Source organism: Diplotaxodon limnothrissa, linkage group LG23 (genome assembly GCF_057381915.1).
Source record: "Diplotaxodon limnothrissa isolate DT_005_m linkage group LG23, D_limnothrissa_male_GT1.1, whole genome shotgun sequence".
In the NCBI taxonomy this organism is placed as follows: domain Eukaryota; kingdom Metazoa; phylum Chordata; class Actinopteri; order Cichliformes; family Cichlidae; genus Diplotaxodon; species Diplotaxodon limnothrissa.
The window spans coordinates 24537859-24565089 of record NC_140617.1 but is presented as its reverse complement, the minus strand read 5'-3'; the positions used below and the strand labels follow the sequence as shown (position 1 = coordinate 24565089).

Sequence of the window (27231 nt, the reverse complement as noted above, 5' to 3'; positions counted from 1 at the left end):
CTTTGCATGATTAACAGTTCAAAATAATCCTTATTTATCTGATGCTCAGCCTTAGTGGAGCCACTCAGGTATTTCCGCTCCTCTTCCTTTCAGACAACTTTCTTCTTGTTGGCTGCCCTCTCAAATGGAAGGTTTAAACATCAAGTGTGCAGGACATCTGTGCTCACAAACAGAGCTGTATGCCACAGATGACCATGTTATGGATGTCTGTTTTTTAAAAAGAATCACACAGAGCCAGAAATGGAAATATTTGAGTGCAGTGATCTCATTTGTTGTATTAAAATAAACAGTTTGAGATGATGAAGATGATCAGAAGATGGTGCACTGTGGTCATAAAGGGATGGACATGGTCAGTAAATATACTCAGGTAGGCTGTGGTGTTTAAACGATGCTCAGCTGCTGTATCCCATCTGTCACAACCATGCTACATATAGAGTCACTTAAATCACCTTTCTTCCTCATTCTGATGCTCAGTGTTATCTTCAGCAGGTCACCTTGACCATGTCTGCATGAACATCAGGCTGGGTGGTCATATGCAAAGTTAAATCTAGCAAACAGGGATTTAAAGCATAAAAACATTATAGACTCTCTGTTGTAAAAGAATCCTTTTGAAATGCCATTAAAATTGGCATTTTTTTAGCCAACTAAATGTAATAAAAACAAATGTGAATTTAAAGCTTGAATAATGCTTTGATATGACTGTTTCTTAATAATCAGGTAAATAAATGCTATAGCACCCCCGTGTGGCCAAAAAACAATGTAAGGTTCAAAAGTCTGTTATAACCAAAATGATATTTATATATGTGTATATAATATAAATATTCCCTCTCTTTTTGGTAATGTTTCATAATTTTTCATAACAATTAGTTTGTCATGTTAAATGCTCTAAAGTTTAAATCTTTATTTCTGTTATTTTTGCACATTTTTCCTTTTATTTTCTTTCAGTTTTAACACATTGAATCAGAATCCGCTTGGTGGCCTCTGAAATATTATGCTGTGTGGACAGAGCTGTGAAAAAGAACCATCTGGGATTTTTTTGGTTTGTTTTATTGTCCTCCCTGCAGCATTGTTGTATGTGCTATAACCACGAAGTACTAAATGGAGGAGAATGTATCCCAGAGGTTGTGCACCACCATTCACCACGTTGTCAAGATGCGGTCCACTGTCTCCAAAATAAAACCTAATATATATAAATATATATGAATAAGTCACACAATAATCAATAATATTACTAGAAGATGGATATGTTGCTGACATAAAATGTATGCAGCATCTTTCTTTTTTCACTTTGAGTTTGCAAATTGAAATAATAATTTAAAAAAAATAAGAACAATATCATCACCATTAATATGAATAATAACAGCATGAATTGGAATTGAGTTGAATTATTATCATTAATATTTGTCTTATTATCATCCTCATGCTGCTGTAGCGTGTGGTGTATAAACATGTATAATGTAACTGCAAAGAGCAGCAGACCTGTTCTGTAACGACCTGTACTTTCTGTGCAAGCTCGATTTTAACGTAGACTTCAAACATTTGCGGTGTTAAAAGTATCCAGCGTTTATTCTTTATGCTGTCTGTCTTTGCAGGTTTTCCCCATATCAAAAATAGAAAGCGACCTCGTCTCCCTCTGTTGACTCCACCAGATAATATCAGTGATTTAGGTCCCATCAGAAGCCAGACGAATTGGTGCCAGCCCTCCACCGGAGGCCCGCTGATAAAGACGATATATGAGCAGGAATGAGCTTTAGGGCTTGATTCTGTCTCTCGAGCACCTTCCCACATTAAAGCCAACCCTATGTCCCGAGAACATCGGCCCTTTGTCCTCAGGCAGACTTATCACTCACACAAGAGTCTCTTCACCACATAGTCTCCCATAAAGGCCCTTGGCTCTGCAGCCTCTGATAGAAACCGTCCTCTTCTCGTTCCTGTGGAGTCTGGCTGCTTAATGAAAAATCTCTATCAAGAACTGTGGCTGAAGCACTTTGTTTCATCTCTGTCAGTGGCAGCAGAGCAGAAGCCGTTATTGAAGAAGGACTTCCTCCCTACATCAAATAAAATAAAACAGCAGAGGCGTGTTTTCTCCTACTGAGGGAAAAACAGCATTTCTGCATCATTGTGAAACAACAGAACTGTACCAACGGGGTAAATAGTATTTAAATGGTGTTAAAGAGGTTTTAATTTAGAATGCAAAGGAAAAGAAAAATACGTTTTTGCAAGGTTAAACAGGCATGTGGGAGATAATCCCACAACTCAAGCGCACTGCCTAATGTCCAAAATGCCCTACATTTGTATTAATAGTCTGTTTTTGTCCTGCTTCGGTGGTATTTCCTGCAATGCATTTCTAACACACGCTACAACTCTTCCTGGAAGTCTTTCCACAGGTTCAATGTTTATGGGAGTTATGGAGCGTTCCTTCAGAAGCACATTTGTGAGGTCAGATACTGATGTTGGACGAGAAGGCCTGGCTCACAGTCTCCACTCTAGTTCATCCCATAGGTGTTCTGTTGGGTTGAGGTCAAGTTCATCCACACCAAAATCTCTCCTCCATGTCTTCATGGACCTTGCGTTGTGCACTGGTGTGCAGTCATGTTGTAACAGGAAGACTCCATCCCCAAACTGTTCCCATAAAGTTGGGAGAAAACATCTTCACTGCTCTCCAATGTAAGGCTTGGATATATAGAAGCCGTAAATCATCATGGCATAGAAACCCATTCAGTCAAGCTCTCTATCCACTGTTCTTGAGTTAATCTCAAGGCGACATGAAGTTTGGAGGTCTATAACACTGTGCCGACCCCACTCTGCACTCTTATAGTGTGTCATCCAGAGCTTCATATTTTTGTGTGTCACTCTTTTGAATACTAGAGGGCACCACTGCTCACGTTTTCAAGGCCTTCCACCCTGAGAGTGCATCACTCACTGGAATCACACAAAGAGCAGCTTCTGCACCTTTTAAACAGCCTCTGTTAAATGCAGGGATTTAAAAAAAAAAATTTCTTCTACTTGGCCCTCTTTGATTCAGCTGCTTCTCTCTGCTGAGGTGCAGAGTGTATTTAACACTCGTCCGATGCTTGTTAACGTCCACACAGCCACAGATTAATCTCCCCCTTTGCGCTAAATTGTGTTTATTGGCCCCACTTAGTGGAATGGAGATTTGTGTTTGTGCTCTAAAGTGGATTGGAGGGAAGCAGTTTGTGTCAGCTTGACTGCCAAGTCATCAGATTCAGGATCATTATTGGCTCTACCCACTTTCCAGGCCTGACGGTGTAGACAGTGCAATCTGTTAATAGAGTCTCGTCTTAATTTAAGGCCCACAGCTAGGCTTTGATTCACTGGTTGCAGCTAATGGAATTTAAGGAGGTTGGACACACTGATGGAGGGTTGCTTTCATTTAGTTTAACTATGTGTACAGTATCTGAGGCTAATTGACCCTCTGGAGCTTTTCCGATCTCGCCGTCCTCTCTTGTCCTGCGATCTGTGCCTCCCACACCAGAACTGATCATTTCCTTCTCATTTCCAGACAACAGTAAACAAAAGTAGATGAGTTGAGGTCCCTCGTCAGCTTGAGTATTTCCGCTGCCAGAGTCGTACTGTGACTGCGTCATTAGAGCAAGGCAGAGGAGGGCCTTATTATTTTTAATAATCTCCTGTTTTTTGCTGCTTCTTATCCCCCAGAGGTCTGCAGTCGGCACTTCCCCTCTGTGATCGTCAGCCCTGACTCCCTCGCCCTCCTCCTCCTCCTCCTCCTCCTCCTCCTCCTCCGTATTCATGCTTAATGATGCTCAGTCATACAGGCGCGCCCTCACACTGCAGGACTCTCACTGATGACAGGCACAAAGTTTAAATTGCAGCAGCAACACGCACACACAAACACACAAAACTGAGGTTTAACCTCCCCTAATGTGAGTAACGTTGCCGCGTTCATGATGGCTCCAACAAGCCGACGGTTGTCTTTTCATCGCTTTGCCAAAAATTATTGCATGTTTCTCTCTATAGTCTGCAGGACTCATCGAGTGGGAGCTGCTCTATTGTGTCTCAAACAATGCACCGCTGCATTGTCAGGCGTATAATTGAAAACGGTTACTTGGAAACACTGTTATGGCTCTTACAAGTCAATCATCCATTACTGGTGACGCTTATCATCGCAGCCACAACTGGACTGTCAAAAGCCTTCAAAGCGGTCGGGAAAGAAACTGGAAAAGTAGCTCACGAGGCAGCGTTTAGCACACATGAAGTCACAGCTTAGGGGTGTTCCCACCTGAGAGCTGCTCATTAATAAATTAAATCATCATTTAAACACTGCATTTTGTATTTACACAGGTTATCTTTTATATTAACATGTCCTTGATGATTTGGAACATTTAGGTGCAACAACTATGCAAAACAAAGAAGAAGAAGAAAGATCCCAAAACTAAGAAATCAGGAAGGGGGGAAGCTGATTTTCACAGCAGTGTATTTAAAATGATACACCGAGGAGGAAAACTGTTTTTCCCAGGGAAAAAAATGAATCTGTAGATACATGAGCTGCAAATTCCAAAGACCGAGCTACCAGACAAACAGCCACTCGAAGACAGAGGTGTAAAACAGGTTTGCTGTTCATTCTGATAAAGTCCTCTGTGTGATATAACACTTTTATCACGTTTACACTGTTGGCAGTCTTTCTATCAACTGCAGGTTCACTTAACAAGACTGTGCTTCCTGCTCAATAACGATAAGTGAAAGCAGGCTGCAAACTGTCTGAAATGAATGTCTTGCATGCTCAATCATCCATGTTTATCTGGACGTAGCGTTTTGTGGGAGAAACGTTTCGTCACTCGTCCAAATGACTTCTTCAGTCTCAGCTGACTGCAGGTTTCCCCAATCTTATAAACAGTACATCTGCACAATAGCTGAAACTAGCCGACTGAAAGAACAATGGGCTGTGAGGTCAGTTCCTTGATCATGGGCTAGTTTCAGTTATTGTGCAGATGTACTGTTTATAAGATTGGGGAAACCTGCAGTCAGCTGAGACTGAAGAAGTCATTTGGACGAGTGACGAAACGTTTCTCCCACAAAACGCTACGTCCAGATGAACAACCTTCTGGGATGTCTGAAATAAAAAATGCTGCAAAAACATACATGCATAGTCATTTAAAAAGAACAGTACAGAGACATGTCAGCAAAGTGTGGTTAATTTAATAAAACACCACATCCATGCCGTCCTCGGGCTGGCTGTTCTCAAGGTTAAAGACTCAGAGAGGTTAGGCATACCTAACCCAGCAGGGACCACCAGCAGAGGTGAATATAATTTGGAGTTTCACCCCCTCAAAAAAGTTAATGCCTAGGTGCAGTGAAATTCTAATATCAGACTGGAAGCAGGATGGTTTTATTATGAAAAAGACATTAACGTGTGATAGTCCAGCACAATATTTCATAGACTTTAAAGGTTCCCTGTAATTTCCTAGATAATAATTATGTGGCTGTAAATTTACAGCAATATTCTGTTAAGGGGCTTAATTTGTTTCTAATTACTGCAAAGGAAGAAAAAGAATCTGTGTTCAAAGGAATTTTTTCAACAAATTAACTTTAATTAAGCAGTAACCTCTGTAAGTCGGAGCACAGAAGGTCAGTAGATATATCGTAAATAAAAATGTATGATTAAAGGAATCCATTCATTGTTGATTTCTAAGGGAACATCTACACAGGCATACATTCAGTAACCATCGCTCCTGTGCAGTTGCCCCCTGTGTTACCAAATGTAAGTTTATCATGTTATAAATGCTGATTGGTCATTAGAGAAACTCTTTTCCAATTATGGTAGCAGAGCTGAAAATGGTGCTTGATCTAATAGTACTGGCTGAACTAATAAGAGTTGAGGGTCCGCGGTTGCTTTGTTGAGCAGAGGTGAGGCCGTGCTGCCAAGAACCCCAACCTTTCTTTTACTTTATATTGTTTAGTTTCAGTTTGGTTTTTCCTAGTTTCAGTGTTAGTTTTAGTTGTTTTTTGTTGCTCATGAACACAACCGATCATGGTCATGTTCTCAAGTTCAAGCTGAGCATCAGAAACTGTTGTGATTTGCCACACCACCGTCTGTTTTACGCAGAATGTCTTGCTGTTGGCATAGGTCAGAGGAGAATGACCATACTGCTTCCAGCTGACAGGAAGGGAACAGCAACTCAAATAACCACTCGTTTCAACCAAGTTATGCAGAAGAGCATCTCAACAGCAGCAGAAGACCACGCCGGGTGCAGCTCCTGTCAGATAAGATCAGGAAACTGAGGCTACAATTCACAGGGGCTCGTCAAAATTGGACAAAAGAAGATTAGAAAAACGTTGCATGGGCTGGTGAGTCTTGATTTCTGCTGCAACATTCACACGGTAGGGTCAAAATTAGGTGTGAACAACATGAAAACATGGATCAGCCTGCTTTCTATCAATTCAGTCTGCTGGTGGTGTAATAATGTGGGGGATATGTTTTTAGAAAAAGTATAAAGTGGCCAATGAAAGCATTTGTAATGTGCGTGACATTTGTTAGGGGCAGATTTGATAGGTTCAGACTAGCAATTACAATGCAAACACTTGACGACATGCGGACATGCTGGTCTCGATAAATGTCCAGACTGTCTCGGTGCTTGTTGGACAAATTTGACCACACTGACCAAGACTAAAGCCGAGGACATTTCCCTATCCATAAATTATAAATTTAGTTTGTTTTATAAGCACACAATATTGTTTCTGTTTGTTTTTATTGTTATTTCATTTAAATACAATTTCTAACATTTTTAGCTTCTAGTGTCGTTTTAATGAATTATTATTGCTTTGGTCAGAAGTCTTGCAATTTCTTGACAATTTCCCCGCCTTAAATTGTCTTAATTACATAGACCAAGAAGTTTCCAAAAAGTAACAGAGTTATTATTAAATGTTTAATATTTTGCGCTCCATTATCTGTTAAACTTCTTAGTTTTCAAACACAAAGTGAACGAGCTCTTAGAGTGAAATCACGACGTCTTGCTGCTTAACGGCAGTTTTTCTGCAACATTTCTGCAACATTTATTTACATCACATATCAGCAGAATACAGTGTTACTCTTCACAGAAGATCAATAAAAAGACAAAAGTTTATCAGATGGCCCCGTCTCTGACACAGCTTTTTCAAATCTAGAAATAATAAACTCAAGTATGCCTTTCCTCTTGACGTTCTTGAACTGCAGTTTCTTGTCCTGCGCTCTCCTCGGGACCGTTAAAACCTTCACGTGTGGCATTAAAATACAGCGCCGGAGTGTCTGCATCGCCGTCCACAGCACATTCACCACAGAATAAATACGATACGGTACAGATAGCCACGCAAGCAGCAAAACAAATATCCGTGATAAGAATAAATAGGCAAACAGATCATTTAGAGGCAAATATAAATGCAGAAATTTTCTAAAATGCTCATCTGAACACTGAAATATGAGAATCAAATCAGGTTTCAGTTATGAAATTTGTTTTACAGCATGCAGAGGGAACCGTGATTTTGGGGCCATGAAGGATACTTAAAGGGAAATATGACAGAGATCACCTGAAGCAAGTCTCGAGTGAGAATTTTATTTGTACTTGTATTTTTTTCTTATTATTCTGCACTATGTAATATGAAGGTTATGAGACAATTTAATAGATCATTCTACACAGGAATATTAATGCCTACTAATAGTGCTTTATATCGCAGAAGCAACCCTATGATTGACAACGCAGAAACAAAGAGAAATGACGGTTGATAGTGGAGAATAAGCATAAATGTGAAAGGAAGGTGCGAGAGAGCTGGGAAACCTTCAACTTGTTGCCTCAGTCAATGTGCAGTCTTCACGGTAACATATGAGAAATAAAACTAAAGTTTGGCTTCGTAAGGTCAAATCTGTGTATTCAGAGCATAAACAGCTACAGCGTCGACAGGAAAATGAAACCAGCAGCGCCGTTTCAAACCGTAAGACCAGAAAATGAAAAAGCTCAAAAGTATTATAACCTCCACCAGCACTTTTTTTTTTACAGCATCTAATAACCAGAAAATAACTTGAGACCAGCTTCTTCACATAAACACTCCACTTCACAAAAAGCCAAAAGAGAAAAAAAAAAGAGAAAAGAAAGAAAAAAAAGGCGAGAGATGACTCAGCCGCATCCTCTTCAAACCCGAGCAATCAATGATTCACAAAGCTCTGTATGCTTTCACTTCTCCGGGGTTTCAGTGTCACTCTCAGCGGTTACGCCATTTTATCAATAACACTGACAATTTTCCATAAAGCTGAGAAGCTACGAAGCCGATGTGGTGTCCAAATCTCCTCGTAAGGTCCAGACCCCGGGATGAACCTGTGGCAACAAAAAGCACATCGTATGTATTTGTTTAAAAAGTGTGGCTGCCGTCAGCAGCAGTTATGCAATTTAAGACAATTTTATGGTTCAAGTTACAATGAATAAGTGAAATACTTTATTGTTAATATATGTGTGTGATGTAATGTATGTTGTTGGCTGGAAATACATTTACAAGGGTTTACAGAATGTTTCCGGGGTGGAACCAATGTTTAGTCTGTTGTTTGAGGTCGACGGCATATTCTGGTACACGCTACACTCGGTAGAGCGCAGCATGCTTTCGTCTCTCTCTGGTGGTGGTAGAGACGAGACATGTAGACGCATGCAACGGAGTGTCCGACTATGGGAAAGAGTGACACTACAAGAAGCGTTTTCATTAACCCCTGCAAGTTAATGCGGCCAATGAGGTATGCAATTTGTATATGTTGTGATAGAAAATAAGATGTTTGTTTGTGATAGAGCGAGCGAGTTTATGGTAACCACGTGTATATGTTAGCATTTTGTGAAGGTAAATTGTAAGCATTTGTGTTGTTTAATGATGTACCTTATTGTTTATTCTCTATGAGAACAATGTACGGCGGAAATTGATTATTTTATGTTGTTGTACAGTTCTCACGGCATCGTTACGGCATCTCTGGTGGCATCGTTGGTGGCGCCCGTGTGCAATAAATGCCAGTAAATCAAGAACGCCTTGTGTTCGTTTTTCAACTTGGAGGGAGTTACAGTGAGAACTCAGTCTGCTCGGCATGAGGCGAGGAGACGAGTAGCGGTGTCGTCATCCACTGAGCAAGAAGAAATTCATCGCACGCTAGCATCAGACAGATAAGACTATGCATACGCCAGTTAACCTAAGCAGCAAACAGTTGAAGTTTACATGGACGATCCTTTAAGTGATGCATTTAAAACAAGTTAAATGTTAAGAAGTGGGTCAACTTTGACGACTGTTTAACGGAACACTGTAAGAACTGAAAGTAATCTGGTGCTCTGCATATCTCCTTTCTAAGTTCATGGTTCTGTCTAATAAGATTTTTTATAGGTGAAGTCATTTTACCTATTCGTGTTATTTGGATGCTAGAAGTGTTGTAGAATTAAGTGCTGCGTCGTATGTGTTGTTGGTTTAGGAACAAAGTTCACCATATTTATACGACTCAAGATGGTATTCATTCAGATATTTTATTAAGGTTTAAGGTGTTGTAAAATCTTGAAGGTATTATCCATTCTTGATGTTTTGGACAAGTTCACCTAAAGACAAGGTTAAGCTTGTAGCTATTAATATTTCAGGCAATTGAGCTGGTCTGTTGTTAAACCGCATGTCTGTTAAAGGTATAGCTAGAATTTATTTTGTGCCAAGTAATAAGTAAACATCGCAGAATGGATCAAACAACTGAATATGAAACTAAGAACGGCGACTTACTTGAGGATAGTAGTGCCACAAATGTACAGCAGTCATGTGAAGAAGAGCCACGAAGAAGTCAAAGACCTCGAAAGCTTACTGAAAAGGCTCAGCAACTGCATGATGATAAGTCAAAAAAACTTCAGCATCGTTTCACTACAACTTATGATAAATGGAAAGCAAACGCCAAGCAAGCTAAGAAAATGATAAAGGGAGCCCCCTCTGTTGAGGTTGTGAAGGATTTGATGTGTAAGTTAAGTTGTGCATCAGCAGATGTGAAACACGCATATGAAGATTTGCGCAAATGTGCTTCCCCAGACAGTGAGATCCGTCGTAGGGCAGACACCTGTGACGCGGTATCCAAAATAATCTTGGACAATGCAACCACTTACCTTCAGAATAAAGATAACGAAGACGTTCAGATAGAGGATTTAGTCTGGCCTGAGTCTAGTTCAGTGTTTTCATCTTCAGCTTCTCAAGGCACAAGTAAGGGCTCTCAAAGAAGTCTAAGCTCTGCAAGCAGTTCCAGCATAAAGTCACAAAAGTCAAGCCTTTCCTCCATTAAGAGACAAGAGGCCGTAGCAGAGCTAGCTGCTACACAAGCTGCACTAAAGGTCCTGCAAGAGATAGAATGTGAGCAACAAGAACTTGAAAGTCTTGAAGAAGAAAATCGAAAGAAGATTGCATTACAAGAGGAAGAAAATGTGGCAAGAAAGAAAGCACTGGAAGAGAAACGCAGACAAATAGAGCGCTTACAGACTGTTAAGGAGCTAAGTGCGGCGAAGGCACGACTCCAAGTTTATGAACAAGACATAAGCTCGGATGAGGAAATAACAGAGTTACTTCATAACCACGCAGCTCAACAACATAGATCTCCAGGAGTTGTAAGGAGTCCACGTGAGCATCCCGTGATACACCAAGCAGATAGTATCACAGTCCTCGCTGAAGCAATAGCAGAGTCTATTAATGTAAGCCGTCTCCCAACACCTGAACCATCTATCTTCATGGGTGATCCACTAAGGTATAGCGATTGGAAGATGTCATTTCAAACCCTGATAGGCAGGAAAAACATTCCAGTAGGGGAAAGAGTCTATTACCTTCGTAAATATGTTGGCGGACCTGCAAAAAAGGCCATTGAAAGCTACTTCCTATTAGGAACGGATACAGCTTACAACTCAGCATGGGACATCCTGGAAGAAAGGTTTGGAAGTTCATTTGTGATAGCTAAAGCTTTCAAGGATAAGCTTGCCGCATGGCCCAAAATCGGACCCAAAGACAGTGTTGAGCTGAGGGATTTTTCAGACTTCCTTAGAGGCTGCCAGGCTGCAATGTCCCAGATTAAGGGTCTGGAAGTATTGAACGACTGTGATGAAAATCAAAAACTTCTAACAAAACTGCCAGATTGGCTGGTGGCCAGTTGGAATAGGAAGGTGATTGAGATAGAAGAAACTTGTAATGTGTTTCCTACTTTCAGTCAGTTCGTGGAATTCATCACAAAGGAAGCAAAAATAGCTTGCAACCCAGTGACTTCTCTTCATGCCCTGAAGTTTAATGATGGTGAAAAGGTAAAGATAACAAAGGCACGAAACATTGGTGCAAAGGTGCTTGCGAGCAACTCTGAAGAGAATGCAGAACGTAAGAAATGCACTTTTTGTGAAAGATGCAATCATGGCATACAGACATGCTGGAAGTTCAGGGAAAGACCAGTTGAGGAACGCGTTAAGTTTGTTCAGACAAGGAAGTTGTGCTTTGGATGTTTACAACCAGGACATCTCTCAAGGACCTGCAAAAGAAGGAGTCTTTGTGAGACATGTAAGGAAAAACACCCAACATGTTTACATGAAGACCGTGAAAGAGCAACCAGAAGAGAGAAAGGCAGTGATGAGCATGGGGAGAGTGTAAAAAACTCGAAATATGCTAAGTCAACGGAAGGAACAGAGAGCAAACATACTCCTGAACCATCAAATGAAGCCACGTCAAACAGAGTAGTGCAAGGTATGGGCAGCATGTACTCCTCTACGGTTGTCCCAGTTTGGCTATCTACATCAAGTAACCCAGAGAATGAAATTCTTGTATATGCACTACTTGACAACCAAAGCGATACCACATTCATTATGCAAGATAAGGCAGAAGCTCTGGAAATGAAAGGGGAGGCTGTGCAGTTAAAACTCTCCACACTTTCATCCAGAAATACAATCATCCCGAGTCAAAGGTTAGTTGGACTGCAGGTGAGAGGTTTCTATTCATCAAAGAAGATTTCTCTCCCTGTAACCTATTCAAGAGAGTTCATCCCTGCCAATCTAAGTCACATTCCTACACCAAGAACGGCAAGAGCTTGGACACACCTAGAGCATCTTGCAGAGGAGATCGCTCCATTGATTGAGTGCGATGTAGGGCTTCTCATAGGATACAACTGTCCACAGGCTTTGCTGCCCCGAGAGGTCGTCCCAGGTAAAGACAATGAGCCATTTGCTCAAAGGACAGATCTTGGATGGAGCATAGTCGGTTGTGTTAGCCCATGTGTCGACTATGGTGATGCTATAGGAAGCAGTCACAAGATTGTCATGAAGTCAGTGAAACCTCACCTCCAGACATCTAAGAAGCTCACAAACGAAGTGAAATATATATGTCGAACCCAAGTCAAGGAGTTCATTTCACCGCCAGATGTGCTGAGGATGCTTGAGTCTGACTTCAGTGAGAGAAGAGTAGAGGATGCTAATCTATCTCAGGAAGACTTGCGTTTCCTAACCATCATGGAAGAAGGAATCAAAATCAAGGCGGATGGTCACTGTGAAATGCCGCTCCCCTTCAAGAAAGATCGACCAAATCTCCCAGACAATAAGACGTGTGCAGTCCATAGGCTTCGATGTTTGAAAGGAAGATTTGAAAAGAACAAACAATATCAAAGGGACTACACGACCTTTATGAGTGAAATCATAACAAATGGGGATGCAGAAAAGGTCCCAAGAGGAGAAATTAACAACAGTCCTGTGTGGTACATTCCTCATCACGGGGTGTACCCACACAAGCCAGGAAAAATACGGGTTGTATTCGACTGCTCAGCAAGATTTGAAGGCGTGTCACTAAATGATCACCTTCTTACCGGACCAGAATTAACGAACAGCCTGATAGGTGTTCTCTGTCGCTTTCGCAAGGGACAAGTTGCCATAATGTGCGATATCGAGCGTATGTTCCATCAGTTTCACGTCAAAGCAGAGGACCAGGACTACTTGAGATTTCTCTGGTGGGACGATGGAAACTTCCAGGCTCAACCATCAGTCTATCGCATGCGAGTGCATCTATTTGGAGCTGCCTCTTCCCCTGGTTGTGCAAACTTTGGGTTGAAACATGTTGCTGCCCAAGGACATGGTCACTACAGTGAAACGGCCATTCAGTTCATTGAACGAAACTTTTACGTGGACGATGGGCTCACAAGTGTCGCAACCAAGGATGAAGCCATTAAGTTAGTAAAGGAAGCAAGGCAACTCTGCAGTGCTGGCAAACTGCGAATTCACAAATTCATTTCTAACGATCATGAGGTACTTGCATCCATTCCAGAGAGTGAACGTGCAGATTCAGTACGAAACCGCAACTTGGTTCTTGGTGAGTCCCAAATTGAGAGAGCTCTGGGAATCAAATGGTGCATTGTTGCAGACCAGTTCCATTTCAGAGTGATTGTGGATGAACGCCCACTTTCTAGAAGAGGAGTCTTATCAACTGTGGCATCCATCTATGACCCTCTCGGCTTTGTGGCACCATTTGTTCTGGTTGGAAAGCAAATACTCCAACAGATGTGTCAAGACAAGGTTGGATGGGATGAACCACTGTCAGAAGAGCTCAAACCACGGTGGGAGTCTTGGCTATTGGATTTAAGGAACCTGGCTGACATCAAAATTCAGCGCTGTTATCTCCCAGAAGGTTTTGAGAAGGTCGAAAGATATGAACTGCATCATTTCTCAGATGCGAGTGTTAAAGGGTACGGTGAATGTTCTTACTTGAGAGCAATCAGTGTTTCAAACCAAGTCCACTGCTCTCTAGTTATTGGCAAAGCCAGGGTGACTCCTACAAAGGTCACCACAGTACCCAGGCTTGAGCTATCAGCAGCAGTTATTGCCGTGCGAACGAGTGACCTGCTTAAAAGGGAGTTGGAAGTTCAAGCCAAAGAATTCTTTTGGACAGATTCGAAGGTTGTTCTTGGATACATCAACAACGAGGCTAGAAGGTTTCACATATTTGTGGCAAATCGCATTCAGCGTATCCAAGAAGGTTCCGATCCAGACCAATGGAGATATGTGACTTCTGAGAACAATCCCGCTGACCATGCATCACGGGGTCTGACAGCAAAGGGACTAATTACTTCCAGCTGGTTCACCGGTCCAGATTTTCTCTGGCAGGATAAACTTCCTGCTGATGACATTAAGGTGGGAGAGTTGGGAGCTGAAGATCCAGAACTTCGTAAGACTTTTGTCCATAAGACACTGACCACAGAAGATTCGTTGCTCAATCATTTCTCAAGATTCTCAAACTGGACAAGGCTAGTTAAAGCAATTGCACGACTCAAGCGATACGTCAAAGAGCTGAAAGGTCTGACATACAGAACAAACGAAGTCACCAGTCTTGACGAGAGGAAAGAGGCAGAGCTTTTCATCATAGCTACTGTTCAAAACGAACTGTTTTCTGAAGAAATCAAAGATCTGAAATCGAAGCAGACAACAACAAGAGATCGTGCAAATAGGTTGCACAAACTGAATCCTTTCTTGGATGAAAAGGGTGTGTTGAGAGTGGGAGGTCGGCTGGAGCATGCAGATTTACATCCACAAAACAGTTAACCTACTTGAAGCTGAATCGTTCAGAATTCTTGTCTCTGTGATCTATGTGACTAAGGGACTGTATACACTTGCCTTTACAACGAGGTTCAGTTGAAAAATCATTAATGATTTGGTGGGAGTGTGGCTGCCGTCAGCAGCAGTTATGCAATTTAAGACAATTTTATGGTTCAAGTTACAATGAATAAGTGAAATACTTTATTGTTAATATATGTGTGTGATGTAATGTATGTTGTTGGCTGGAAATACATTTACAAGGGTTTACAGAATGTTTCCGGGGTGGAACCAATGTTTAGTCTGTTGTTTGAGGTCGACGGCATATTCTGGTACACGCTACACTCGGTAGAGCGCAGCATGCTTTCGTCTCTCTCTGGTGGTGGTAGAGACGAGACATGTAGACGCATGCAACGGAGTGTCCGACTATGGGAAAGAGTGACACTACAAGAAAGCGTTTTCATTAACCCCTGCAAGTTAATGCGGCCAATGAGGTATGCAATTTGTATATGTTGTGATAGAAAATAAGATGTTTGTTTGTGATAGAGCGAGCGAGTTTATGGTAACCACGTGTATATGTTAGCATTTTGTGAAGGTAAATTGTAAGCATTTGTGTTGTTTAATGATGTACCTTATTGTTTATTCTCTATGAGAACAATGTACGGCGGAAATTGATTATTTTATGTTGTTGTACAGTTCTCACGGCATCGTTACGGCATCTCTGGTGGCATCGTTGGTGGCGCCCGTGTGCAATAAATGCCAGTAAATCAAGAACGCCTTGTGTTCGTTTTTCAACTTGGAGGGAGTTACAAAAAGAAAGAAAGAAAGAAAAAGAAAACACTATCTTAAAACAGTAACTTTGAAACCATTTCTGTGTGTGTTTAGTCTTTTCACCTTCATGCTAAATATCTCACAGCCAGTGAACTCAGGCAACACATACGATCCGACACTCGCTGTTTTGTTGAATTTTGGTTGAAATCAGGGCTTTGTGCACTCCACTCACATTCATTTATTAAAAGATGAGAAAAATTATTTGTTTAGGGCCTCCAAACTGTTGCAAAGCAGGAAAAGCAGTTATCACTGTAGAGAGCAGCATTAAGATTTCCCTTAGCTAATTTAAGAGTAATAGATTGAGGACATATGCTAATTTGCTTTCTAGTGCATATCAAATGAGACGATTGATACTAGTCTCACATCTGCCCATTACGTTTACAGCCAGATGGTAGTTAGCTCAGCTAATCACTGGAAAAAAGGGGAAAACAATCCCCCTCGCTCTGTCTAGAAGACAAGAGTCACCTACCTTCACTTCTAAAACTGTCAAAATGACATAACAAGACTTATTTGTTTAATCTGTTAAAGAAGCACAGTGTCCTTTGTCACCCAGGTCAGGTTCCTCTCATAGCTTCCAGGTTTTGTGCACAACTAAGACAACCTGTTGTGAGCTATAACTAAAGCAGGGGCGGGCAACTCCATGCCTAGAGGGCCGGTGTCCTGCAGGTTTTTGAATGAACACAGCTGATTTAAATGGCTAAATTACCTCCTCAACATTTCTTGAAGTTCTCCGGAGGCCTGGTAATGAACTAATCATGTGATTCAGGTGTGTTGACCCAGGGTGAGATCTAAAATCTGCAGGACACCGGCCCTCGAGGCCTGGAGTTGCCCACCTCTGAACTAAAGCATTAACTCACACTTGATCAGCTTTACCTAAAAGAGGGCCGACAAAAGGTCCTGTACCTAGTTTAGCTCCATCTCTCTGTGGTGAAGCTACAGGCTGAGCTCATACACTGTATATATAAGACGGATGGCCCACCATAACATTACCCAGTGATTTGTAGACTATCCATTGAGGCTTTGAGTTTGGTACTTCATCCCTTGCAGTACTGTCCATACCTTTAATCATGCTTAACTCGAAGCCAAGGAAAAACCAACCACATGGAGAGCAGTTGCTGGAGGTTGCTGATTTTTACCAGGAGAAATTGGTAGCAAAGAGGGTGCTGTGCCAAAAGTTCCTTGAGATTGCTTTGGCTGCTAGCAGACTGCTGTTGATACCTGTGGTTTACACGGAAGATGCTGACCTGTCTGCAAACACTTACCAACTACTTCCCAATCTTTAGTAAAATTTGCAAAAGATGCAAACCAGACACAGAGAATCTTTGCCTTCAAAGTAAATGTTGTACCTTTTTGATGCAAGCAACACATTAAAAAAGGAGATACCTTTATTTGGTCATTGCATTTCTAGTTTCCATTGCATTATTTGTAGTTTTCCCACTGTTTGATTTGTTTGCAGCTAAGTCGGTGTCTCTCATGTCAGCTACTGACAATCCTGGCAAACGGCTAGTGACTAAAGCAATCAAAAGGAGACCTCTTTGAATGCTACCAACAAAAGCAATCATGATCTCACTGGTTGAGGAATACAGATTCTTCCCTTGGCACCGGTGGTTGCCAGATGGTTGCAGACTGGTCCCTAACTGAGGTTTTAATAAAACTGAAATGATGGAGTGTCATAAAAATTAAGTTTTACTGAAAAGAAACAAACCAAAGCTTCTTTTTTTTTTTTTTCGGTGTGGGGGGGAGATGCTTTGAGCATGTGTATATCTGATTTAAAGGTACTCGGGGGACTGGCTTCCTTTTGCAGTGACCTTCAAGTGGCCATTCAAGGAACTGGGGTTTTTGTTACTTGGGCTTTATTTTAGAAGTAGAAGTTCAGCAGCAATAGATCACTGGCTCTGCAGTACGGAATATCCCTGTTTATATCACCTATTTATGGAAAAATATACTCCGCATGAATGATGGATGCACTTTCCTTGTGTGCAAGGTGAGAGCAAAGCAAAAGTGTCTGAAACCTGCATTTTTTTTAATGGCCCCACGGGCAAATTTGTAAAAACCCTTTGGTTTTTGCAGAAATCTGTGGATAAATGTCTCTTGGCCCTGACTTGAGTAATTACTGTTGTGTTTGATAAGCTCAGTGCCTCAGTCATTTTGGGTCACACTGATTTAAAAAAACAAAACAAAAAAACCCCATTAAATCTACCGTCTTATTATCCCCTCGCTTATGTGGTTTTAACACCATGCTTTCTTTTACAAACTTGACTTTAATTCTGATTGGAAAGATAAATTCTTTTAAATGGTTTAGACAGAAAACAAACTGTACAGCGAAGTTGTGGCGGGAACATCATCTACGTCAGTAGGAGGAGCAGCAGTGCGAGCAGGAAAAGAAGAAGAGGCCGGTTCGTCTGCAGGGTGGTCGTTGCCGCCGAGTTGGTGGGACGCTTCCTCTTGGGGCCGTTGCAGAGTGGGGTGTTGCAGCAGGAGATGCAGACTGAATTCAACCTGCCGGTGCAGAACTGCTGGTAGCCAGAGGAGGCGATGAGGCAAGCCCCCGAGGATGCACACGATTTCCGATAATGTATCCCTGAAAATAATAATCAAGAGCTCTCTAAATGTTTCCAGTGTTCAAACAGAAAAAATAGTAAAAATAGTAAAAGAGATTCCAGTAGTTGGAAATGCATTTAACAAAAGTTGCAAAGAAATGTGGATTCATTGTCCCTGCTGTAATAAGATTGCTTAGACTCAACTTATAAGAGCTGCAGTACTTTATTGTCCTATTTGGACTTTGAAAGTACTGATTTCCTGTCTCCTTTTATTAACTAACGTTGTGCGGTGAGGGACAATTTGTTTCTGCGATGTGTTGGAAAAATGCTTTTTATTCACTCTGCACTTTCTGACTTCTTTATCAAGTAACCTTTCTCTATCTGGTACCTATTGCTGTTATTTGTTATGTTTTTCTACGGTATGCTTGATATAGGAAGCATTTTGTCATCTATGTGGTATTGTTACTGTATTATTCATGTGGTTGTTTCTGTTGTCTGCAAATGAAACATTCCTTTGCTGTGTGGATTAAATCAAATTCAGATAAATTCAATTTCTGCAGCAGGGAGTTCCATTAAGTGGAAAGGCAGGAAAAATGTGCATCTTAGCATTTTTCCCCTTGATAGTGCTTGTTTGGTATGTGGTAATAAGGCACATGTTTCTACAGAACTGCTTCTCTGTCTGTCAAGGTAAAGCCTAAAATTACTATCTGAGGCAATGCTATGAGGGATCAATGTTTTACTCAAGGACACCACGCAAGGCTACTTTGTTGCAAGCACTGAACCTATAAACTTCCAATTATAAGACACTTCATCAAGCCACGTGCTGTCTGAGATTTGACAACTAATAGGAAAAATCTGATAAGCCAATCAATGATAAGTTTGTTATCTGAAGGGACTTTTGCAGGTAGCTGCAAACATAATATTGACAGTCTGTAAAAATAAAGAATATTTTTACTTCAAATACTAGGCTGCAAACATGTTAGGGAAAGCAAATGCACAATACCGTGTAAAGATGGAGTAGTTGAAAAATAAACATCCCCAAATTTAGTAAAAATTGAGCAAAAAACAGATTACAGTCACTAATGTTGGTTTAATTTCTGATTTGCATAATATCAGAAATTAAACTGATATTAATATATATATATTAACATAATTGTTAAGGCAGGAAAAACATTTACACAATAAAATGATAATTAATGATGTGCTTTAGCCTTGGATTAATTATATTAATATCAGTACTACAACGGAAGATTTTTCTTTCTTTTTTTTTAAATCGAGCTATATGTAAACACCAAAATCCAACAAAGAACAGGTTACTGTTGACAGTTGTAACTCAGATTCTAATAGCATTTTGCACAAGCTCCCACTCGGGTCTTTAAATAAGAGTGAACAAAGCAAACTGATAGCTAATGACTGTTTGGGCCTTAGAAGCAATGTTACAAAAATATGTTTGATACTAGGTTAATTAATATCTAGATTAAATAAAAATACATTTGTTACATGGAAGAAATTGAACTAAAGGAACAGGACTGAATAAAACTGAAAATGTTTTTTTCCCAACACTATAATAGAAAAGACTTTTAGAAGAACTAGCCGTTGTCTGTGCACATCTTTTGATTATGTTAGCTGGAGATGCTAAAGTGTAAACGTCCTCAAAATGTAATGAAAATCACGTTAATAATTTCTGTTTAGAAACTGAGAGCACCTTGGATCTTTCACAGCTCTTTAAATAAGATTTAACTCAACAACCTTAAAGTTAATGATGAGCTTTGGTCTTTGAAGAAATGCTATGCTAATACTTTTCATACTTGGCTATGCTAGTTAGCCAAACAGATGTTAGCAGATAAATACACAGATAAATGTACAGATAAATATTTTATGGAAGCTTGATTTTGCTACTGAATTTTAATTATTTAGTTTTACCATCAATAAATTAAAATGTTAGATAGCATCTCAAAACAAAAAAAAAAAACTTGAAATTTCGAATTAGATATGCCAAAATTTTAACTTGAAATTTTAAGATACTCAGTAAGTTCAAATTTTGAGATAGCTCAAAATAATATTCTGGTGCCCAAAACAAATTAAACTTCCTACCTTATACTGCTCTGGATGTGAAATAAAAGTTCAAACGCTACACCCGTATTGTGGTTGTATCCACTTTTCCTTTTATTATTTCATATTTATACATTTTTAGACAATAAATGGAGGTTTGTTAATCTTTTTTTGCATTTTCTACCACATGACCCCTGGTAGGTTTCCTAGTTTGGAATTTTAAAAAAATGTCTGCTTAAAAAATTGTCCCACCTCTTTTCCAAACTGTCAGTTTTTTTCACTCTATAGACTGAGCTATTTTATTTCTTGTAAGGCGGCACAAAACTAATCTAATCTCAGTGGCAGCTGAATGAAAGCCTCTTGTCTTTGACAAATGAGCTGAATGAAGTAGTTTCAGTCAGCTGGGGTTTTGGATCAGCAAAACAACATCACAATACAAATAAGGCTTATGTGAAAACGAGCCTGCAAATAAAAAAAAAAAAAGCAATGGATGGGAACGTTTATGTAGGTTTACAACTGGAACATTTTTACACACTGTACCACAGCCCAGTGTCCCCTCTGTGATACCGAGTCCTACACCAGAGTCAGCCTACACATCAGTCAGTGCTTCTCTTTTCCTTCAAAGCAGAGCAAAGGAACTAAATTACAGATAACAATATCTATTTCACTGAAAATCACAGGAGATTGCTCTTTTGGACCAGTCAATAAGACACAACGATTAACAGGTATTTTGGGATGGAAGAAGTTGGGTATCCTTGGGTACTTTCTTTTTTGTCACTAATGACAGAGAAAATTACACACATCTGCAAACATCACAGTTAATTTAAAGAGTTGTTTATGTAGGCTCCACTTACGTGACTCGAAAATAAAAGTCATGCTACGACCAAAACGAGCGTAGTCAATTACGGCAGCCTCACCTAAATGGCAGAGAAGAAAACTTAAGAAGTCACGTTCTCTCTGAGCGATGTGTTTTCAGTTTCATCTCTGGTTTCCAGACGGTCACCTTCCTTCTTTCTACTGATAGACAGAAACTCTATCTTTGTACTTTTGGCTGGCTCAGACTGTGCATTAATCCCAGTCTCTCAACCTTTATGGACTCTGTTCTGGAGCGCGTAAAGGAATGAGAAAACCAAGAAAGACATTCCTCCATCAAGCATACATAATTCTGTAATCTCTGTAACGTTGGGGCCTCTACTGAGGCATTGCCAGACTTCATGAGCTAACAACGAGAAGCGGCTTACCATCAGATTTGACCAGCACCTCCTTCTGGCACATGTCCTGTACGTTGACGGTACAGTTGACGATGTACTCTGGCGTGGAGCAGTCATTGTGCTTCATCTCCTCACACTGGTAGCACTGAATCTGAAGGGTATCTCCTGCCACACAGAGTGGAAGCAGAAATGTTCAGTTATTGCAGGACTTTTTTTGTTTCCCGCCCTACAGAGTTCTTCACGTGGATAATCAATCCTCCCGTCACAGCTTGATAAGCAAAGGAATGCGTTTAACATTTGTTTTTTTGTCAAATGTCAAAAGCGCGGAGCTTAAAAACTTGGCTAGATTTTTTTATCTTGTGAAGAAAATGAGAAAGATAGGCCTAGCCACTGTTTCCAAGAGGTTTGCAAACTCAAGATTAGCAGCAGGTGGAATCTTAGCTTCCTGAGAGATCGGTTGAATAAACTTTGATATTACTTATTGATACTTTAAAGACTTAAAAATATGCCCATAAGCTGCATTCTTCTATTATGCACCACTGAGTGATAATGAATGATGCTCTGTGATTAATGTGACTGTGCAAAGCTATGAAATTTCAAGCAATATGATTTTTTAATTTTCCAATCATTACCTAGAACTTGAATCTAGCGTTTGAGTCCATCAAACGATCAGAAAAAGTGTTTACTGAGGTCGTAAACCAAGGAGAGTGTGTACAATCTGAAAAGCAATAGCAGACACCCCCTGCCGGCCATTAAATTAAGTCACTTGGTCCACGAGTATTGCCTGCTTTTAAACTCATTTTCAGGTGTTTTTTTTTTTTTCTCTCCTCCCCCCCTTCTCACCGTCTCTTCTCCCCTTTGGTTTTCTTTCTCTCCCTCTCTTTCTTTCATTCTTTCTCCCTGTCCTATCCCCCAGTCATGTCTGTCCCGTTTGTAGCAACCGAAAATAAAATAAATTCATACTTATAATAAAGGTCAATCAAATGGACCAATATGGCAAGGCCATGATGATCCAAATCAAATCAAATCACTTTTATTGTCACATCACATGTGCAGGTACATTGGTACAGTACATACGAGTGAAATTCTTGTGTGCGAGCTTCACAAGCAACAGAGTTGTGCAAAATACAATAACATAAACAGGCAAAATACAAGAATGGCTACATCTGAAACTAATAAATATATGTACAATATATAATAGTATATGCATTTCTGGATGTGTATACTAAATGTTTTCCACGTGTGTGTGTGTGTGTGTGTGTGTGTGTGTATACACATATTTTACAATTTAAATAGAGTAAACAATAAAATAAAATATATAAAAATATACAGAGTTGAATATGTGCAAAACAGTGGCATTACTGTACAGTATGGAGTGCATAATGTTGAAGTTCCAGTAGTAAAGGTGAGGTGTCTATGACGTGTTCAGCAGTCTGATGGCCTGGTGGAAGAAGCTGTCTCTCAGTCTGCTGGTTCGGGACCGGATGCTGCAGAACCTCCTTCCTGAGGGAAGTAGTCTGAACAGTTTATGGCTGGGGTGACTGGAGTCCTTGATGATCCTCCCCGCTTTCCTCAGGCAGCGCTTCCTGTAGATGTCTTGGAGGGAGGGAAGCTCACCTCCAATTATCTGTTCAGAGCACCGCACTACTCGCTGGAGAGCTTTGCAGTTGTAAAATTGGTAAAATAAATCCGCTTGGCATCTTTCTTGGCCTTAAGACAACAATTCTGATGGCTAAAGATCCAAACGGGACACAAAAAAACAAACAAACAAAAAAAACTCATTTTCAGTCCCAGTTTAACTTAACAACGAGTGTCTACAGCCACCTGTAAAACACGGTGGAGGCTCTGTCATGGTTTGGGGCAGCATTTCAGCCAGTGGTGTTAGAGATCTTGTCAAAATGAATATATTTTGAACACAGAAAACTACCGTCAGATTTTGATCCGCCATGCAAAACCATCTGGAAAGTGTCTAATTGGCAACAGCTACATTTATTTGATTGACTGGCCTCTCCAGAGCCTGGACCTCAGTGACTCAGACAACAGGGTTTTTCACACCTCCCCCTCCTCTCAGTGGCGTTATGCACCATAGCAACTGGCCACCACAGGTGTGTGGTGATGTCACCCTTTCTCCCTCACTGTAAACCTAATCATGGCTGATCCTGTGAGTGTGTACGGGCTTCAGCCTGTCCTCTTCAAACAGCAGCTTTAAAGCAAGTCAGGATAGGCGTTATTCGTCATATGAACAGCACAGGTGACGACTGATGAAGTTTGCCAGACTTTTCTCAAGTTTGAAGCTGCTCTTCACAGGACTATTTTTCTTGGATTATTGATAATTGTTCACAGTATCTGTGAATCAGGGCTGTGTGTTTATTTCATCCCCTGTGTTCTCCCAGAGTTGAGCAATAGATGCTTGTACAGATTTTAGCACATATACCATTTGTTCAACGGTATATTTGCTCCAAACATGACTAATGGCGCTCCACGAGAGCGCTCTGTCATCTTTTTATCTCCCGCTGGGTGTTTTGACTTTACGCCTACAAGCAGATGGACAGTGACAAGGTCTCCTGACTGCACGAAGCACATAAAAGCACATGTTTTTCTTTGCTCTCTTTTATTGGATGTCTCGAGTGTCAGCAGAGAGGTTATAAATTCACACAGAATAAGCCGTAAAGAAAACACATCAGCAAAGCTCAGAGTGGCTGTTCTTAATTCCCTGGTAACCCGTGGATTTTATAGCTGATAAAACTCCATTTACAACACAAAGCTGCCGCGTTAAATGTAATCTGCCAGTGCATAGATGACCCATCTGCATCCTCATCCCCTGAGGTACTAAAACCAGAGTCCAGATTGCTACGGCAACCTCTTGTAAATATACAAATGCACTTTTATGTGGGTTTTTGCCAATTTCATCTGCCGCTTTTTTTAACTTACCAGCAGAGGCACCTGCAGACCCCACAGGAGCTGTTCAAAGACCTACTCGGTCCTCATTTTTCAAATAAATCATTCTGTTCTTTGCATGTTCTCTGTGGAGCGTTAAAAGATCAGCTCTAATTTAAAAGGTGGACTGGACTCCGTCAGTCATTGCAGATGCAGCAGACATATTTCTTTTGCAGTCATCAAGCTAAATCGTGAGGATTAATTTGAAATACATATATTCAGCCTTTATTTTGAAAGAGCACCATAGGCCTTTATTAACTTTTATACTGTATGAGAAAAAATGAGCCCAGAAATCACAAAAATATTTATTCTTCTCCTATTGCCAGAAACCTTGAGATGCCTCATGCTCTGCAGAGATCTGCTCAAACCGTGAGGCAAAAAGAAAGCGAGTGTAAGTAAACATATGAATTAGACATCACAGTGCCCACAATGACGTTGTAGTCCTGTTTAAGTGACTGCTACGGTTGGAAATCAGATGATCTACAGACTCAGTGCCACCTCTCTGCATCATAACTAAAAGCAAAGTCTATAAATTTATATAATCAAATCTCAGCATTTTTCATCAGATCACTGCGTATGCTCACTTACTGCTCCATGCTAGGATATCTTCATCAGAGCAGCTCAAAAATCCATCCCTGCAGAAACGCCTGCTCTAAACATCCCACTCAAGCTTATAGATATCACTGGTGCAATCATTTAAATGGCAGCAAGCATTCACCTCCAACTTTAAAGGTCCTCATATCATATCCACCACCACAACACCACCCTAAAACATTTAAACCAAGCAAAACCTGCAGACTCCTGAAATCAGGACACCAGAGCAGCATCCAGCTCCCGAGCTCTGCTCATCACTTCTAGAAAACTGCTTCAAATCCCCCGTTTTCTTAGTTCCGCTAAAGAAAACAGACCACAAACCACATCCTTTTTGCTACTTCTATATCGCCATCCTCTGAACTCCAATCACCTGACGCACTTCGGAACAACTAAATACTATCAGCGCGATGTGGCAGAAAGTCATGCAGCAGCGGGAACAAGCGGCTCGCACTTTTAAAGGGCGTCATTGGCGTGGATCTGTGTTACTATTGTTCCCACTTTGCTCCAAAATGAGCTCGGGGTGTGTGGGGTGGGGAGGGGGGCACTCCTTCTCCAAAACCATAAATCCTTCCTGCTGTTTCTCCACTTATCTAAAAACATCTGGAAAGATTCTCTTTTTTTATTCTTTATCTATTGGCACAAAGACGAGTCTCCAAAATGTTACACCGGCTATAAAGTAAAGTTCATCTCGACTGGCTCTAAACGAAGTCTGCATTTCCTCTCTGTGCGTGGACATGACTTCTATCATCATACGAGACCACTGCGGTCTCCCCAAAGTTGCACCTACCCGCATCGAGGAGGACTCCGAGCAAAGTCGCGAAAACGAGCAGACGCATTCTCTCCCAAATGATGCTCGGAGGGGAAACATGAAGAGAAGAAGAATGGGGGGACAAACACGCGTGGACTCCCTGAGGTTGTTATAAGACAAGGAGGTCGACCCGCCGCAGAGGCAGCCCGGACTCGGATCCGCTCATCCTCCCGGCTGACTGAAGTGACAGCGAAGAAAAAGAGAGAGAGGGGAGGAGAAGTAGTAGAAGAAGCAGCTCCTGCCCGCAAAGTGCGCGTCTCCTCTCCACGCAGCGCGACTGGAGACAGATCCGGAGCGCAGAAATCATAAAGCGCAGCCACGTGACTGGAGCGCACAGTTGGCGTTTCCATTTCTCATCCTGTGCCCGCGCACTAATTGCGCATCATTACTTCCTCTCACCGTGACTCTTTCTCGGCGCTGGCGTGTGGATTTGGATAACAAATAAAATCCCCCGTGCGCAAAACTTGGATTGGCGCGTTTTGGTGCTTCCTAACAGCTCGCCAGAATATTTCAGTGAATGGAGTCCGTAGCCCCCGCAAAGGGAAACACTTTCCCCTCGTCTGCTTTTAAGATCTTTCAGTCACGTCAGACTCTCAGTGGCCTGGATCACATAGCACGCGACGTGTATGTTTTTTTAATGGCGTAAATAGTCCGCGTGCAGACGCACATTTTAATATTAATTAATGTAACTGAGTCAGCTCTAAGGTGGGGTGGAGGGCCACGGTGCGTTTACTATTACTCTTATTCACGCCATGTAATCGCCATGAACTTATTAATGACGTATCATGTGATCATTTTACTTTGGAAAATAAAAGATGTAATGTGAACATTTTTATCTGCGCGCGCGTGTGTGTCACTGAATGCATTTAACTCCGTTTTATTTATATCGCACCAAACAATCACTTTACACCGTGAAGTAAAGACCCTACACTAATAGATTGATTTATCTATTGATAATTATCACTGAATCACTGTAACTGTACCTGCCTGTGTGCACTGAGCTAAACTTTGTTATTTAAGTAACGTCTGTCAGTTCAAACTACACAGAGCAGAAAAATGTTATCTTTACAATTAAATTAACTCAGGCAATCCATCTTTAAAAACAAAAAACAACAACAACAAAAAAAAAACGACAACAACAACTATCATCTAGTTTTGGATTCTAAGTACATACACAGAATACTCAGAGGAGAAGATTGTGCCATCGCTGTTGCTCCAGTGTTTCCCTCCGCTGCAGGTGTTGGGGTCCTGAGCTTATTAATCTGTGCTCAATACACCTGTGAACACCACTGTTGGTGAACATGTGGCTAATTAAGTCATCAACTACTTCATTAGGTCCACCTGTTTAATGCAAATATCTAATTGGCCAATCACATGGCAGCAACTCGAGGCCCTCAGGCACAGCCTGCTGAGGTTCAAACTGAGCATCAGGATGGAGAAGAAAGGTGATTTAAGTGTGAATGTGTCATGGTTGTCGGTCTGAGTGTTGGGATTTCCCCACACAACTATCTTTAGGCTTTAATAATAATAATAATAATAATAATAATAATAATAATAATAATAATAATACATTTTTATTTATGAGCGCCTTTCAAGTCACCCAAGGACACTTTATAATAGGATAAAACACTTAGTAAAACAATGGGAGAATAAGAACAATAAAACAAAAGCACAAGATAAAATGAACAAACAGTGGATTCACAGTGAATATGCAGATTTGA

The 27231-nt window shown here is 40.9% G+C and overlaps 2 protein-coding genes across 3 annotated transcripts; one reads left to right on the top strand and one right to left on the bottom strand.

Annotated features, from left to right (window-relative positions):
• Window positions 1–8400: 8400 nt before the first annotated feature.
• LOC146608116 (uncharacterized) lies at window positions 8401–15343 on the top strand. 2 transcript variants are annotated; one of them, XR_014905126.1, is made up of 2 exons: window positions 8401–15031; window positions 15234–15343. XR_014905126.1 is itself a non-coding variant. In XM_085348307.1 (2 exons), exon 2 carries the CDS (start codon window positions 9696–9698, stop codon window positions 14544–14546), a length of 4851 nt encoding a protein of 1616 aa, XP_085204433.1. In that variant the 5' UTR covers window positions 8401–8731; window positions 8934–9695; the 3' UTR covers window positions 14547–15343. The 2 variants fall into 2 exon arrangements, 1 of the variants encoding a protein (XP_085204433.1); XM_085348307.1 differs by having other exon boundaries at window positions 8401–8731; window positions 8934–15343.
• A 2370-nt stretch (window positions 15344–17713) lies between these two features.
• Window positions 17714–25544, bottom strand: LOC146608115 (ly6/PLAUR domain-containing protein 1-like). The gene is made up of 4 exons (XM_085348440.1): window positions 25490–25544; window positions 21202–21336; window positions 20815–20877; window positions 17714–17949 (listed from the first exon to the last, which is right to left on the bottom strand). Exons 1-4 carry the CDS (start codon window positions 25536–25538, stop codon window positions 17714–17716), a joined length of 483 nt encoding a protein of 160 aa, XP_085204566.1. The 5' UTR covers window positions 25539–25544.
• Between the last annotated feature and the right edge of the window lie 1687 nt (window positions 25545–27231).